The following is a 17,890-nucleotide window of genomic DNA, read 5'->3' on the forward strand; positions in this document are numbered from 1 at the left end:
AGAGAAGTATGTGCCCTGATACAGCTTCTCCCCCATGTAAGAAGCAGTCGCCATTCGGTAAATGACAGGGGCACTATGTCATGTGAGTAGCGAGACATTGTGCATGCCCGGTACAGTCAGCTAGGGGAAAAGGAGACAGCGTGTCAGTGTCTCCTCAAAGGGACATCACCAGAGGCGTGAGTTTGCGCTCCCCCGCTTTGGCAGACAAGATGTTAATTCTGTCCAAGGTCTCCGAATGCCTCACGGCCATCTCAGCCTGGATGACCCAACGCTTCCTGAAACTAAACATGGCTAAAACTGAACTTCTAATCTTCCATCCCCCGAACATCCCCTCTTCTCCCACTATCTCCATCAGCATTGGTGAAACCGAGATCACGTCCACCGACCAAACGCGCTGCCTCGGTGTCATCATTGACTCCTCCCTCTCTTTCACCCCCCACATTCGTGCTCTCTCACAGTCTTGCCGCTTTCACCTACGCAACATCTCACGCATCAGACCATTCCTCTCCACTGACGCGACCAAAATTCTCATTCACTCTCTTGTCATCTCCCGCCTTGACTACTGCAACATCCTTCTCTCTGGGCTACCTCTCACCCGCCTCGCACCTCTCCAATCTATTCTTAACGCTGCTGCTAGGCTCATCTTCCTCTCCCGCCGCTCTACCTCCGCCTCCCCCCTCTGTTTATCTCTTCACTGGCTCCCCATTCCTTTCCGAGTTCTCTTTAAACTCCTCACCACCACCTACAAGGCTCTCTCCTCCTCCACAGCTCCCTACCTCTCTTCACTGATCTCTATCCACACTCCCTCCCGTCCTCTTCGCTCCATCGCTGACCGCCGACTGACCTCTCACCTTATCACCTCCTCCCACTCCCGTGTCCAAGATTTCTCTCGCGCTGCCCCCCTGCACTGGAACAACCTCCCGCCACCCATCAGGCTATCTGATTCCCTTACCTCCTTCAAGCGCTCCCTCAAAACCCACTTTTTTCGACTAGCCTATCCCTCCTCCTAACCTCTTTTGATCCTCCTATCCTGCCTCCGTTCCCCTCCGTTCCTACTTATCCTATTGTATTTCGTTCGTCCACCCACCTATTTTTAGTATGTTAACTCTTATGAGCAGGGCCCTCCTTCCTCACGTACTCACCCTACCTCATTACCTCACCTGTGCTACTGTCCTGTACTTCTCTTCCTCTACTTCATCTTCGGTCTCCTTGACTATTTTGACACCTACTTCTGAACTGATGCTGATTTTAGTTCTACCAGCTATACCCCTATTTATACTGTATCTTTCTACACACCCTGTACGTTACCTTGTAATTTGTTCTTTTTTGTTTGCTATGTACGGCGCTGCGGACACTTTGTGGCGCCTTATAAATAAACGTACTACTACTACTACTACTACTTAATACATCTTGTTGATGTCCCTTTCTGCTTTGCCTTGTTAATGAGGTGAAGCAGGAAGTGTTATAGCGCTGCTAGAATACATCTTGCCCACTGTTCCCTATAGTATTTACACAGTCAATTACTTTCCCCATGTAGAGTTAATAATATTCTGCTATATAAAATTACAGCTATACAATATATAAAAAGTGTACAACATAGCACTATTAACCCCAACAATAGTTGACTGAATATATCTGAGAGATAACTTACAGTAGCTGAATCAAAGCCATATAACATTAGAGTCAGACTAATGGTGTGTACACACGGTCCGATTTCCTTTCCGATGTTGACGATATAGTCAACATCGGATCGGCATCGGATCGGAATCGGATGCAGCTCGCAAGGGTTTGCATAAAAAAAGTGCGATATGGTGTGATTTTTAGTCATGAAAATGTGCGATTTTTAGAAAATGTGCGCATATTCGGACAAGTGTGATTTTGTGTAAAAAAAGAAGAAAACAAACGCTGTGGGGTCCCACTCCTGAGCATAACCAGCCCCGGGATCAAAGAGCCGGTCCTGGTTTCATAAATCATGCAGAAAAACAAATAGGGTTCACCTGGATTTTATAAAACTAGCACCAGGCGGAAGGGCTGGTCCTGGTTCCCAAAATACAGGGGACAAAATGAGTAGGGGTCCCCCATATTTCAATAACCAGCATAGGGCTCAACCAGCCAATGCCACAGGGTAATGTCACAGCCGGGGGGAGACTTTTTATACAAGTCCACCTGGCCAAAGCATTCTCCCCCTGAATGGTCAGCATGAGCAGGGGTCCTGGGGAAGTGGGGTCCCCCCAAAAGAAGGGGCCCCCTCCAGAACTTATCTGCCCATGCTGAAGCCCAGGGCTGTACCCGATGTCTTTGGGCTGTGGCCATCTGGCTGATGCCAGGTGTAAAAAAACTAAGAATCTGTTGTGTATTTCTGTGAAACTACAAGTCCCAGCAAGCCTGCACTGAATGCAGGGACTTGGAGAACCACAAGTCCCAGAATGTGGGGCAATAAAGGGCCCACTGGGATTTGTAGTCTCACAGTAGTACAAATAATTAAATAAATATACACACACACCAGAGAAATAAAACTTTATTACATATTGCCAATACACAAAGATACTTACTTATGTTGATAGTAGTTCATTCCTCCTCTCCAGTAGAATCCATGTGGGGTCCCTGTTGAAGGAAAACATACTCACCAGCTACCTTTGGTACTTCTCCGAGACCCCTGCAATGCTATAGCCACGAGCCGGTTTTCTGTTTATATCAGGGGCTCTGCCCACAGACTGGGAGTTAGGCCCACCCACCAGCCTATCATGGGCGGCCATCAGGAATTCCTGGACCATGGTTGGTGAAAAATTCACAGTGGTGAAAATGGCCCGTTGCTGCTAAACCACGTCCCCTAATTTCAGAGGTATGTACTATATACTTTAATGGATACAGAATATATTTTACAACTTTATTATTTTCAATCATATAAAATCTGGTAAAACATATACAGTATTACCACACATTACCATTTAAGCAACACTTTATTTTCAGTGCTTTTATGTATATGTATATGTTTTATGGAAGTGTTATTAAATGTGTGATGTTTTAAACGTACTTCACCATTATACATTCTTTCCATTCATTTACATGGTCTATGACATCGGAGGAATCCTGTCACTCATCTGTAGTTCTAAGCGCTGCATAAGTTTATTCCATTTTGTTGTTGTTGGTGTATGGTGAAGGTTTTTTGAGGAACCTGTAGGAATATTAACTATCTAGCAGCTGGATGCACAGTCTATTTGTCCACTTATCTGTGTTTGTGATTATTCTTTACAGATCTGTGTCAGAAATTATCTGGATTTCACTTAATAAGTAGATAAACTCTTTTATGCAGTAATCCTAATTTCCTGTTGGTAATCACGGACCTGTGCATCTAAAGGCCCCCATACACTAGGGCGACTTGTCCTTAGGACAAGTCGCCCCCGACTTCCCCCTGAGCTTCCCCTGCTGCTCCCCGGGGGAGCTTGATTAGATTGGCACTTGATGTGCCATTTTTTACATGTGATAAATCGTCTCGATTTATCACATGTAAAAAACCCGGGGAGCAGGGGGGGGGGGAGGCTACCGAGCAGGGCTGCTGGTGGGAGCTGGGGGGGCTGCGGGGGACACAGGCGGCATAGAGCCAGGCAGGGGGAGCCGGCCGGGAGCTGTCAGTAATGAATAAAAAAAAAAAGCCCATACAATGAATGGACAGCCTGTGATTGGCTGCTGAGCGCTCTCTCAGCCAATTGCTGACTGGCTGAGAGAGCGCTCAGCAGCCAATCACAGGCCGCCCATTCATTGTATGGGCTTTTTTTTTTTTATTCATTACTGACAGCTCCCGGCCGGCTCCCCCTGCCCGGCTCTATGCCGCCTGTGTCCCCCGCAGCGTCCCCAGCCCCCCCTGCTCCCTCCACCGACGCGCCGCCCCACTAGGTCCCAAGTCGGGTGGTCGGACGTGCAGCAGGTCCGACCACCCGACGCAGATCCGATGCGCACGGGACCGCGCTTCGGATCTGAGGGGACATCAAAACTAGCCAATTTTGATCCGATTTCGGCCAGATCCGACTGACAAAATCGGCTAGTGTATGGGGGCCGTAAGTCATGGGTCTTCAAACGGCGGCCCTCCAGATGTTGTGAAACTACAAATCCCAGCATGCCTTGCCACAGTTTTAACACTCCTTTATAGCAAAACTGTGGCAAGGCATGCTGGAATTTGTAGTTTCACAACATCTGGAGGGCCGCAGTTTGAAGATCCATGATCTAAGTATTTAAACAATTTGCGTACCCCTGAATGTTACCAGTGCATTGGTAAACAAACTTAATATGATAGAGACTGACTTTTAAAACCCTTGTTTATGTTGTATATGTTATTCAGCCACTGGGTTATTATGAGTGTATGGCAGTGGTTCCCAAACTGTGTGCCGTGGCTCCCTGGGGTGCCTCGGGACACATGCAGGGGTGCCCTGGGTTGGTGGTCCAGGACCAAATCAAATTATTAATGGTTAATTATTTATGAGCAAAACCAGTGCTGGAAGCTGGCATTCATAAAATGTGTACAAACAGAAGCAAATCGTGCCCTTTACAACATAACTGACCCTAAGAATCACATATAAACCCCATCAATTTTTTTTTTTTTGGTCTAGGGGTGCCGTGAAAAAATTCTGATACTCCTAGGGTGCCGTGATTCAAAAAAGATTGGGAACCCCTGGTGTATGGTATGTTTAACCTATGTACTGTTTGTTACATTGACATTGCTTTTGGTACTGTATAAAACATTCATGCTGCCATTAATATTTGTACTTTACTACAAATAATGTATATAGAAGACAACATTCATAACAAATACAAAAAAGATATTTAACTTTACCTTGATCATATCTTCATATTTTACAAAAAGGATATTAAAATCATCCTTATGCGTGTGCCATCCACGAACATGATCAAACCAGCTGCCAGCAAAAACTGTGATAAGCAAATTACAGTTAATTTGATTCTCGCTTGTAATTGGACTAAAATATAATGGGTGACATGTAATAGGATGAGATTTTATGGCTATGGAGATTTTTAGTCAAAAGATTGCCAAAATGTTTTATCCAAATGTAATAGGAGATGAATTGCGCTATACAGTATATCGCATTTTTTCCTGTTTTAAATAGCACATAATACCTGTCAGTTTGTATTCGCTGTTCATATCGCATCCAGATGCTTTCCCATTTAAAAGTATACAAATTGCAACTGTAAATGGAAAATTTAATAAAAACCGCACACTAAACCGACCAGGTTGAGATAAGTGGTTTTGAAGAAGAAAAAAGAAGAAAAAGGTAGGGCCGGCTCTACAATTAGGCAGCTTTAGGCAGCTGCCTAGGATGCCAGGATCTGGGGGGCGCCACCAAGTCTGCCTATCAAAAAAATCAAGAGGAATGTGCAATAAGACCTCACCACCATACTTTTCCTTGAGGCATACTTCCCTACTTTACTGCCCCCTTTCTTGTACTCTTCTTGTGGATGTAAAAGGGAGGCCTCCAGGGAAAGCATTGGACTTGTCCATCTTCCCGGGAAGGGCTGGAAGGACCAAACTATTTTTGGGAGCCTCTTTGGGGGGCAGTAGGTTAAAGTTTTGCCTAGGGTGCTGAGAAGCCTTACATCGGCCCTGAGCGCTACTATACCAATGAGCCTTCGATGAAAAAACATTTATTGTACACGTATAAAAAGAAATATATGTGAAATAAGCTTATTGCAAGAAATAGATTAAAAACAACAACAATAAGGGGCCACTGACATCTGCAATAAAATCACTGGATAGTCACCTGTTTCTAGTTATATCGCCTGTAAGGAAACGTTCCTAGTGATGTCACAGTCTTTGTAGGTTTCTCTGATATGGGTATAATTACCAAGCAAAGTCCTCTAGTCCACATTTAAAAAGACACGCACAACCACAACTTCAGGATATGGGTGCCTCCCTTGGCTCATGACACCTCTGTACAATCCACAAGGCCCTTCACAGCACCAATATAACGATGCACACATTGCCACGCGTTATGTTGTGGAACGCACTTTTGGCGTGCTGAAGTGTAATTTCAGGCATTTGGACCGATCATCAGGGCCACTAATTTATCACCCAGAAAAAATAGTGATGAACATTAAGGCCTGCTGCATGCTGCTTAACATTGCCCTGGGCCAAGGCAGTTACGCTGAGGAAGGCATTGTAGCAGTCGTGGAGGAAGCTGAAGCTACACCAGCTAGGGTAGTGAGGAGTATGCAGAGGGGGGATGTGATTCGAGATTAACTTGTACGACAGTGGTGTAACAATAGCACCGCAGACCCCGCTTTGGCAGGGAGGCGCTGAGTAATCTGGGCGCCGGGGTCTGCGGAGGCTATTATTACGCTGACCTGCCTTATCCAGCCGCCGTGTCCGTGGCCAGGTGTCGGGACCACAGATCTACTAGTCTGCGTCCCGGCACTCCTAGCCTCCTCCTGGCTCCTTATGACCAAAATGACCCTCAGAAAATGGCCACCCCCTTACAGAAGACAGTTTTTAGAATGCTAGAACAGTGTAGAAATGTCTCAAGGCGCTATCAGTCACATTCCGGTTGGTCATAAAAGCACACATTATCGGGTCATAATATCACGCCGCATCGCATGTCATCGCATTTTTCACACCCGAAATCGCATTCTATTACATTTGTGATTTCTTTAAAAAATTTGCGCTTTCAAAACTTGCGATATGGTGCAATTTCAGAACCTTACTAAAAAACGCATCCTATTACATGTCACCCATGATGTGTTTTTATTCAGCATTAATATTTGGACAACAATAAGGTATAGACACACTCACATTGGACCCAATCCGTATATCAGCATTCTGGGTTCCTTCAGATGGAATCCCGAGGCCAGAATCCCAACACTGGTCAGAAGACTGGCATTGGAACTGTGACACCGATGCCGATGCAGGAATCCTGTGTGCATCCAGAATGTAAGTATGCCAGAGATGTTATAGTTAGGGTGGGGGTGTGTGTATATGTGTGTGTTAGGTTTAGACTACATATAGTATGGGGAGGTTAGGGTTAAACTTGAGAGCGGCAAGGGGGTTAGGTTAAACATGAAGAAGGGAGTGTTAGGTACTAGGTATAGTTCAGGTTAGGCCGCGGGATGGGGGGGGGGGGTGTTGATTTTAAACAGTCAATATTTGGAAAAAATACTATCACTAGTGCCTGATTCAAATCAAGGGTCAATGCAATGCTAAAGTTTATGCAAATAGTTGATTATTATCTGACTGTGCATACATTACAGGCACACTGCATGAAAGATAAGGTACCATTTTGATGCTGCTTAAAGTGAGCATTCATTTGTAACGTTATTGACAATCATGGACCATTTGCGCGTGGTTACGATAAAAGCAGGCATGTTGCCTAAACTTTCCATGGATCTCATATGTAAAAAGCAACATGGACCATTGCAGTTCCTGCAGCCATTATCTGCCTAAACTTAATCTAGAAGCAGGTCTAGTGTTTTTATTGTTAATGAGGGGCACTACTGTGAGTTGTAAATAGTAAATTGGGTACAACTGTGTGACATAACATGAAAAAGGTGTATTACTGTGTGGCATGTGAAGGGCTTTACTATGTGGTGTAGCGTGTATATGGAGTACTACTGTGTAACTATTGTGTGGTGGAAAATTAACAAAGTTGTGCCTCTGTGGTGACATTTGACCTGGGGGTATTATTTTTAGCCATGCCCATTCCTGGGATTCAGTAAATTTATCGGCGGTCGGAATCCCGACGTTCAAAATCCCGACGCTGGAATCCCGAAACTTTCTCCCTCCGTGGGTGTCCAGGACACCCATAGAGGGAGAATAAATTAGTATGCCGAGCGTAGTGAGGCACCGGGCCCACTGCGTGGCGAGCGCAGTGGGCCTGGACACCCACGGAGGGAGAAAGTTTCGGGATTTCGGCGGTCGGGATTCCAGCGTCGGGATTTTGAACGCCGGGATTCCGACTGCCGGGATTCGATACCGAATCCCCATTCCCTGCAAGACCACACACTTATTTGGTGGGCATATGTTAGTTCTGGCACCGGGCACCAAAATGTCTAGTTATGGATCTGCAACTGCTAAATAGCAGCCTCTGAAATAGGGATACTTTTTTCTATTACTAATATTGACTTATGCCCCTTTCAGACCGCACTTAAAAACCGGTATTTTGCCGATTTTTTACCGTTTTAAAACGGTAACCTGTGCGGTCTGAAAGGTGCAGGAGCACTTAACCATTTTACAAAAGCCGTTTTTGTAAAACGGTTAAAATGGAGGGTCCTACCCATTTCAGACCCGGTATTTTGGTATCAAAATTGGTTCTGAACGGTATTTAGGACCCAGCCAATAAGCTCGGTCCTAAATTCAGCGCAGTGAATATTTAATGAGCTCATTAAATATTCATTGCACTGGAGCCCGCCGCCGCCACCCCCCCACGCGAGGGTTAACATCCCCGACCCCCCCGCCCCGCATTGTGTTTAAGAAAACCCCCCCGTGAAGCCGGTACCTCCTGAGTTTGCAGATGATCCCGGCAGCCGCAGTACTGTATGGACGGCTGGTTGCGCTTATGAAAAAAAAGGGACTTTCTGAAAATAGAGAATAGAATAGGTGGCGAGCGTAGCGAGCCACCGTGCCCGCAGCATGGCAAGTGCAGCGAGCCCGCAAGGGGCTTTGTTGCACTCACCATGCTGTCTGAGTATGGGCAGTCGGGATCCCGACGTCGGGCTAATGACTGTCGGGATCCCGACTGCCGACTGTCGGTAGCCTATAGCACACCCCTTATGTACTGCCAAAAACTTTTTTCACAATGTCATTATAGGGTATTGTGTGTAGAATTTTGATGGGGGGGGGGGAATAATTTATCCCATTTTGGAATAAGGCTATAACATAACCATGAGGCTTTAGGATTATCAACAGTTTCTCTAGTACTACAAATATGCTAAATGTAAATATAGGGATAAACTGTACAGTATTTACCATCACCAGCTAAAAACTTCTCAAAGAAGTGGTTAAAATCTGGTGACTCCTGAGCATGAACGGCAATGGTTTGAAAATGGTATAAGGATTTCATGACATCCTTTGGATTTCTCATCACATAGATCACCTTAATAAAAAAATAAAAAAAAACTGATTAGTATCAACTTACATGCTTAATGGCTGCTTTGATTATATGTTCAAAGTTATGCTGCTTTCCCACTGCCTAAATGGTTAAAGACAGGTCTTTAAATGGGTAAGAGCCATAAAGACCCTTTCCCACTGCAGCTTTTAAACGGTAAATTACCGTTTAAAAGCAGTTTTTGTCCCATTCCCACTTACCCGTTTAAAGACCCGTTTATAATAATAAGATGGAGGGGGTTAAAAAAAATATGACGTGGGGTCCCCCCCACTGCCGTAACCAGCACCAGGCTGAAAGAGCTGGGGCTGGTATTAAAAAATCAGGAAACCCGACAAATAGGGCTTCGCTGATTTTTTATAACCAGCCCTGGGCTCCAGGTCCGGGGCTGGTTACAAAATACGGGGGACAAAATGACTAGGGGTCCCCCCGTATTTTAAGAACCAGCCCCAGGCCAAACCAGCCAGCAGGGTAATGTCACAGCCGGGGGACACTTATTAGATAAGGTCCCACGGAAAACATTCATCCCTACTGACCAGTCAGCCTGGCCAGGGGCCCTGGGGGAGTGGGGACCCCCCCAATAAGGATAGGTAAGTATCAGTGTGTTTGTGTAATGTATGTATTAAACTTTTATTTTTCTGTGTTGTCAGTGTGTGTTTATTTAACTATTTCTTTTACTGTAGAACCAAGTGCCAGCGGGCCCTTTAATGCCTCGCATGCTGGGACTTGTGGTTCTCCAAGTCCCAGCATGTGGGGGAGGCTTGCTGGGAGTGGGACTCATAGTTCTACAGTAAAAGACAATAGTTTATTCTATTATTTTACACTCAATCAGCCCAGTGACCACCGCACAGGGTCACCGGGGACAGCACCAGGCTTTATTGGGGGGGTCCCCACTCCCCCAGGGCCCCTGGCCAGGCTGACTGGTCAGTAGGGATGAATGTTTTGGCCGCAGGACATTATCTAATAAGTGTCCCCCAACTGTGACATTACCCTGCTGGAGCATTACCACTGCAGCTCTACCCGTTTAAAAAGGCTAAAAAAACAGCAAATTACCGTTTAAGAGCTGCAGTGGGAAAGGGGTATTAGACTAGAAACTCATAGTATTTTGTTAAAGAGCAATTATTTATTTGTGCATGCTTTTGCATTTTAATAACTTAAAATAAAAAAATGATTGTGCTAATTTGAGCAAATGCTAAGAAGTTGAAAGCAGCCATTGTAGTACATTAATTACTCTTAGAAAAAAATCCTCTGACATGGTCAAGATTATTGTTCTTACCTTTGCTTTTTTATTTCTTAGCCCTTGTGGAACAAATAAATGCGATAAGTGGGATGCAAATAAACGTGGTGATGGCTGACTCTTGTAATCACAAGTAACATTCAATTTTTCCATAGGAAACTCAATAAATGGTACTCTGCTAGTAGTGTCAATTTGTTCGGTGCCATTTCGGTGTCCTTCACTGCAGATTAAACTTAAAATTTGCTGGGTCCAAATGGTTCCTTTAATATAAAAGGAAATAAAGTAAAAGGTCAGACAGTACATTTAGTAAAAGGATACGGTCAGTTGGTCAACCTAAAGATGGTTGACAGTCATTAGGTCGACACCACTAGGTGGACATACTGCAAGGTCGACATGGGTCTAGGCTGACATGGGACAAGGTCAACAGGTTATTAGGTCGACACAAGCATAAGGTCAACAATAAAATAGTGTGACAAGAGCAGCGAGGCACCGTGCCCGACCTAGTGGTGTCGAACTAATGACTGTTGACCATCTTTAGGTCGACCATTTGGTCCATACCCTAGTAAACATAAATAACGGCATTTCCTTTGAACAGAATCATTTATTCTGATAAGTCTGGGTGACCATATACAGGCAAGTTTTCACCATATAATGCTCATACATAAAATACAGATATAGCAAATTTTAAACTGACATAATACCATATTGAAATTAAGGAATTAGGGGGGTATTCAATCCCCGCCACTATTTCCAACGGAAACAATGCTGTTTTGACTGACAGCATTGAAGAAGCAGATCTACAGAACGGGCCCGACTTTAAAAGCTGTCAGACCCATTCTCGACAATCCACAGCCGTTTATGTGGACATGCCCCCTTTTTGCCGAATGGCAGGCGGGACATTGACAGGGTGACAGCTGTCAGGACGTACCAACAGTCGTGACCCGGGATTGTAAATTACTGCTATATCTCTATATCATATGAAAAACAAAGTCCTGTACTACTTTACAATAATCTTTGCATGCTATTGTGCCACGTGTTTGCCACATATTATTTACCAGGTTTTACATTTAAAAATGGGCTTTATTTGCTATTGTTTATTTTATTTTATCACCAAGTCAATGTTGTGAAAGCTTTTTTCAATATGAAATATTAGGAATGCCCTGGATCACGACATTCGAACTGAGTTTTGAGTTCTTGACACAACACTTGCATCTATCACATACTAATCTTAGAAAAGGTAGACTGGGAAAAGGAAGGGTCAAACATATGTAGGACAAGTACAGTAAGAGTGTCAGGCCGCCCCTAGGCACAAAATATTTGGCCACCCCCCCCCCCATATACATATGTGCCCCCCCCCCCCCCTAAAAAAGAAATAAAAAACCACACGCGCCTGTGGCACGCAAACTGTCCCTCCCAGTTCTGGGCAAATATTTGAAAGTATGCACAATAAATAGCTCTGGAACACAAGGAAACTAGCACTTACTGTTTGTTTAATAAAAGGGATTCAAACAGTTAACCGTCTGCTCCCGACACATTCCTTTCCGTGCAGCAGTGTGATGAGAGGAGGGAGGACTCGGTAACTTGTGTGCACTGCAGGGAGAAAAGTTCCTTGCCTCTTGTAAGGAACATAAAACACTAGTAGGTAACACAGTAGTTTTGTACAGTCTGTGTGGACGGACTCCGTAGTTTCCGGTGCAAGTGTGTGAGCAGGCAGTAAATACTGCCTGTATGCACTGCTCGGAGGGAGGGATGAGACTCTAGCTTCAGGCTGCCCAGAGTGTAACATGTGCTGAGCGCACAGGCACAGTAGTCAGTAATTGAACGCCAGCTCTGTAAAAGTAAAGGTGCGTACACATGTACAGATTTTTCTGTCTGATCTATCTGGTGGGAACAAAAACCTGGAAATGTATGAGAGCAAATGACAATCAACAAATTGTTCCCAAATGCTTGAAAACAGACAGTGGTCAGTCAGACAAATTGTTTAAATCATTCTGATATAACCTATATTTTTTTCTGTTTTCCTGCATTTGGGTGGAAATTTTTGATTGTCATATGATCCCATACATTTCCAGGATTTTGCTCCCACCAGATAGATCGGACAGAAAAATCTGTACATGTGTACGCACCTTCACAGAGCTAGCTAGGAAGACGCACTGAGCACCGCATCTCCCAGACTGAGGTGGCTGGCCAGCTGCCAATCAATAATAAGAAGTGACGCTGCCCCTTCCACATGCTGGAGGAGACTGATGTGAGGGAGCGTGAGGGAGCATACAGGAGGCAACGCTGCAGAGGTACGCAAGCAGGCTGTGAGGGTTTAGCCGTTACTTTGGCTACTGCACACGCCAGCTGATCTAGCTAGGCTGATTGGCAGCAGGTGCCTGGCCGCTGCCACCCATGAAAGGTGCCGCCCCTAGGCCCGTGCCTCATGGGTCTAGTGACAAATCCGGCCATGGCCACAACTAGTGTTGTATGAGCAGTATTGCGGAACATAGTGTATGGCCACTGGGGAGGAACTATTTACGCCTAATGGCATATGCATTTTGTAGTAGGATACCTAGAACACTCAAGTATTTCAACACCTTGCCTGGGTCCTCTTACCTTTATGAATCCAATTTAAGCTCCTCACCATACTTACAATTCTTTTCTAAGACTCTGTACTTGGACCACTTTTCTTCACTCTTCTCCTCCTATGGTGAAATCATAATCTTCTTTGGGCTACAATCATACCTTCATACTGTTGATGCTCAAATCTATCTCTCTTCCTACTTGCCAACCTCTATATTATCTCTTAATGTGTCTCTTCTAGCTTACTTGGATATAACAACACTTACATTTAACATGTCTAAGACAGAGTTTACTGGCTTCCACCACTTCAGGACTGCTATGTCTTTTCTTTTCTCTTTTACTATTGCTAAGTCCTTTTTCTTGTCACTTAAGTCCCTTCTTTAAATCTCCATTCATCATCCATTCTTGAATTTCTTGCCTCTTCCATCTCTGCAACATATCTTGAATACTGTATGTCCCTTGTGTAGGAATGTGGTTCTGCATAGACTCCATCCATTTGCCCCTAAGGGAGGCATCTTTGCCTGCTCCACCATGGCCATTGAGGTCTATACTGAGTAACTGTGTGTACCATCTTGTTATAACTGTCTAAAGTAACATGGTAGAAGGTGCAGGTCTCCAACTTAGTTTTGGGAGTGGGTATAATCAAGAACACAAGAATTTGGACTTAAGGCACTGTACTGAACAGTGGTCTCTATTGTAAATATATCAGCGGCAACCAAGGAGAGAGGTATGCCAGCCTCCACTAATAGCCAAAAGAAAAAAAGGGAGTGCTTAATAATATATGAAATAAACAGTGAAAATATCTAAAATAAGCATAATTATTTACTTAGTACCAGTTATTTATATAGCGCACAGATATTCTGCACCACTTTACAGAGAATAGTTGAACATGCACATCAGTCTCAGATCTTACAATCTAGATTCTATACCATATGTACACACACACACAGACATTCTAGGGTTAATTTGTTGGCTTCCAATAAAGTAGCAGTTTTAAACATTTAAAAATTTCCCAGAGAGATACTAGACAGATCAATTCAGGTCATGGTAATTGTAACTTTAAAAATATAAGCACTGTAAAGTACAAATAAAGGCTGTAAGCAGTAATTAAACACCAATTAAACACACAGAGCACTGGAAAATACATAATGGATATCAGATACAGCAATTAAAGCACAACTATTCATTGAGCCCATGTGGGGCCACTGTCTTAAGGTCATAAAGCATGGTCCCTGTAGGGCACATCTGGTTGATAACCAGAAAACTGGGCTGCTTTAAATGTAAGGGCTGTAGTACCTGCAATTTATTGATTCCTGGGTCCAGTTTCCCCCATCCACATGGTGGCAGCCCTATTTGGGTTCGCTTGTAACTCCACTGTCTTCTTGATCATGTGGTTTACTCATGTGGGATGGCATATGGAGGTATGACCAGTCTAGTAGAATAGGGTAGAGTGTCCATAGAGGTGCACCTCAAGAATTGTACTAATAAAATGTAACTTTTATTTCTAATTTTAAAAAGAGCAAAATAAAACCAAACAAGACATACATGAATAGGGTCCTGATGAAGCGTTAGCGAAATGTACGCTGACTTCACACCCCGTTTGCGCACCCCAATACCCTTCCCCCCCCATAAAGTGTATTTTGATTTGTGTTAGATCAGCGTTGCGTCCTTGGGTTTCCGTATTACATGGATCCCGTCAGGTAGCAGGAACCTAGCGTATTCACGCATAACACTGTGTCTGACCTGAGCCGGCATTCCCCAGCGAGCGAGGTGGTGTTTTGCAACACACCTTACAAATTACCCCACAGCGCGATTACTACGATAGGGGTCGGTGACAGCTCTGACAGGTGACGGCCAGGCTGGAACGGGTATCATACCCGTGTCCAGCGTGTGCCGCTACACACTGCAACCCTGATGGATATCCTTTGATAGTATATGGGACCAGGCATATTTGCTACATTAGTGCCTGTTTAGACTCACTGGTCATATCTGTCACAGCAGCCCTTGTGTATTTATGCTGTATACCAATTGCTAAATAGATCCTGTTGGATTACCAACAATCAATTGATCCGTGTGCTATCAGTGCACAGTCTGGGCATCCAACTGAACCCAGGGACACTCTCCTAACAGGCAGAAACACAGCCCTGTCATAAATATTGTGGATACACACCAGGAGATTTATCACGCAATCTCAACCAGCCAGGGAATCTGGGTATTGTGGTCCCACGGGGTGATCATTTTTTAATTATGTATGTCTGTTCATGTATGTTTTGTTTGGTTTTATTTCACTATTTTTAAACTTAGAAATAAAAGTTAAATTTCATTATTACAATTCTTGAGGTGCACCTCTATGGACACTCTTTCCTATTCTACTAAATTCGTATAATTCAGTGTCCCAGGTAGCTCACCCTCAGTGTCTTACGTCACACCAACTTTCAAACATAAATAACAAGGGTCCTCCTAACAACATCTAACAATCAAAAATGATCCTCCTGTGTGACGGGCAACTCTCTTTTTCTAGTATTTGTAGGTATGACCACTTGCACATTTAGGGAGTGGATGGCAAACTATCGAAGTTCAATTAGAAAAATTTTAACCACTGGAGCCCTCAATAAACCAATAGCACAACATTGCCTGCTAAAGAAACATCAAGTAGCAAGCATCAAGAGGCTGATTATCAATTGGGTGCCAATATAACCAAGGGGAGGTAACCACTCTGTACTCTGTGTTAGGAAATTTGAGGCAAAATTAATTTTTACTTTGAACATGGTGGCCCCAAATGGGCTCAATGAAAACAACCCATTCAATGTATTTGTTGCAGTAATTAAATGAATAGATTTTTTAACATTATCTATATATTTTTGTATTTTTTCAGTCCTGTCACATAGGGCCTTATTGTAGTTCACTCTTTCTGACAAAATCCTTCTTAGATGGACAAAACCATGTGCACTGCAGGGGGGCAGATGTAAAATGTGCAGAGAGAATTAGATTTGGGTGAGTTATTTTTTCTGTGCAGGGTAACTATTGGCTGCTTTATTTTTTACACTGCAATATAGATCTCACTTTGAAGTAAAACCCCACCCAAATCTAATTCTCTCTGCACAAGTTACATCTGCCCCACCTGCAGTGCACATGGATTTGTCCATCTAAGAAGGAATTTGTCAGAAAGAGTGAAATAGAATAAGGCCCATAGTCCACTGTGCAGGTCCAGACTGTGCGCTCCGTATAAGCAGATAACTGTAATTTTTAGTATTTTTCATTTGTATAGTGTAGATTGATTGTCTATCTTTGTTGGATGATATCGACATTATATATATATTAGTGGTGGGCAACGATTAAAATTTTTAATCGCGATTAATCGCATAAAATTTTTGCGATTAACTGCGATTAATCGCACTGATAGGCACATACGCGCTGCTTACCTAAAATCTTGTTGCCAGAAGTTCCGTGCTCGTTGCCAGGTGGGATTACATGCATGTTGCTAAGGGGGATTGCATGCATGTTGTCATAATGGGTTCCCTGCTTGTTGATAGGGGAGGGTTACTTGCTTGTTGCCAGGGAGGTTTACTTGCTCGTTGCCAAGGGTGTTTCTTGCTCGTTGCCAGGTGGGGGGTTTCTTGCTCGTTGCCAGGGGGTGTTTTCTTGCTCCATGTCCCCATGCAAGTAATGCAATTCAGTATAGTTCCATGATGTGGACACCAGCCCTTTGAGGAATCTATTCAGGGCCCCACTATATTGTAACTGGTGGACACTTCTACTTGGCGGATTATACTTTGGTGTTTCTGCACAATGTCACCCCATTGCACGATGCTTAGTTGCACCACTGGAGCGATGGTCAAGCTAGCCACTGATGTGCCTTATATATACAGGACTAGAAACGGAAGTGAAGCATTATGAGTTCCAGGGTGAAACGCGGAAGTGCGTTCCCCACTGTTACTCTAGGTGATGCTGCTTGGTCTCAGCGGTGCTCTGTTGTGATATAGCTTAATAAGGTTGGAACTCCTGATGATGGTCTCCAGAGGAAAGAAATAAACACACAGAAATGTTAAGTGCCCAGGCTGCAGGAGCCACTGGTGATTGACAGTTCAATGGGCAGGCGCATTCAAATGCACCCACCCAGTTGTGATGCCAGTCCCGAATTACCAGGCAGCGTGCATGGAAAACATGATGCCCGAGCTGTCTGTAAACATATCTGCAGATCAATTGATCTTCAGATATATTTACCAGTGTGTACCCAGCTTAACTGTCACATTTTCAAACATGCTGCATTGATTCCTACTATAGATCCACAGGTAGCCTTAAAAAAATCATGAACTGTTGGTAGATCTTGGGGACAGTGTTGTGTATAGTTCACTACATTTTGCATGATTTTCTCAGTATTAGCCTTAAACATGTTTTTGTTTTGTAAGTAATATTAAACTCACCTGATTTTGGATAAGTGATCATGAACACATCATCATCTTTTATTTTAAAATCTTGCAATGAGTCTATGACCTCTTTTGGCATAAGTTCCTTTAAAAAGCAAAATCCTTTATATCTATAAAGAGTTGAATTTTTAAACACTGGAGTAATTTCTGCCATGTTTAATCGGTGCTATATGTAATAAAAAGAGAAATGCAAAAAAGTGAGTGAGTTGTATATATTATACACATACTGTACCACAACATCTAAAATAAATTGTCTGATGAAAGTCAAAAAAAGAACATATCGTCTGATTCATATTTGTGCTCAAATCCAAATGTGCTCAGCTCACACAAAACTGTGAATATCCATGGAAATATGTACAATACAATTGCAACTACGAATATACAGGTGTCCCATGTGGCAGAAATACAGTGCGAGCATCGCTACCATTCAAATACTGTGTTTTATACCCAATTTTCTTTGTTTATTTTTACTGTACCCTATTTCCTAATTATTTATTAGACACAATATTTAAACTGCAATGGCATTTATAGTCATTTCATTTCTAAACAACAAACACCAC

At 43.6% G+C, this 17,890-nt stretch overlaps 1 protein-coding gene across 1 annotated transcript in view; it reads right to left on the bottom strand.

The window, feature by feature from the left end:
* The window catches only part of LOC146063917 (amine sulfotransferase-like), a 43,947-nt gene that overhangs the window by 14,548 nt on the left and 11,509 nt on the right, over nt 1–17,890 (bottom strand). Inside the window, exons 2-5 of the mRNA XM_083176830.1 lie at nt 17,328–17,496; nt 10,378–10,598; nt 8,966–9,092; nt 4,829–4,923 (exon numbers count right to left, since the gene is read on the bottom strand). Of these exons, the coding sequence (XP_083032956.1) occupies nt 4,829–4,923; nt 8,966–9,092; nt 10,378–10,598; nt 17,328–17,496 (612 nt within the window). The remainder of the gene's footprint in view (nt 1–4,828; nt 4,924–8,965; nt 9,093–10,377; nt 10,599–17,327; nt 17,497–17,890) is intronic.

The sequence above is a fragment of the Crinia signifera genome, chromosome 3 (assembly GCF_055691185.1).
Source record: "Crinia signifera chromosome 3, ASM5569118v1, whole genome shotgun sequence".
NCBI classification, from domain to species: domain Eukaryota; kingdom Metazoa; phylum Chordata; class Amphibia; order Anura; family Myobatrachidae; genus Crinia; species Crinia signifera.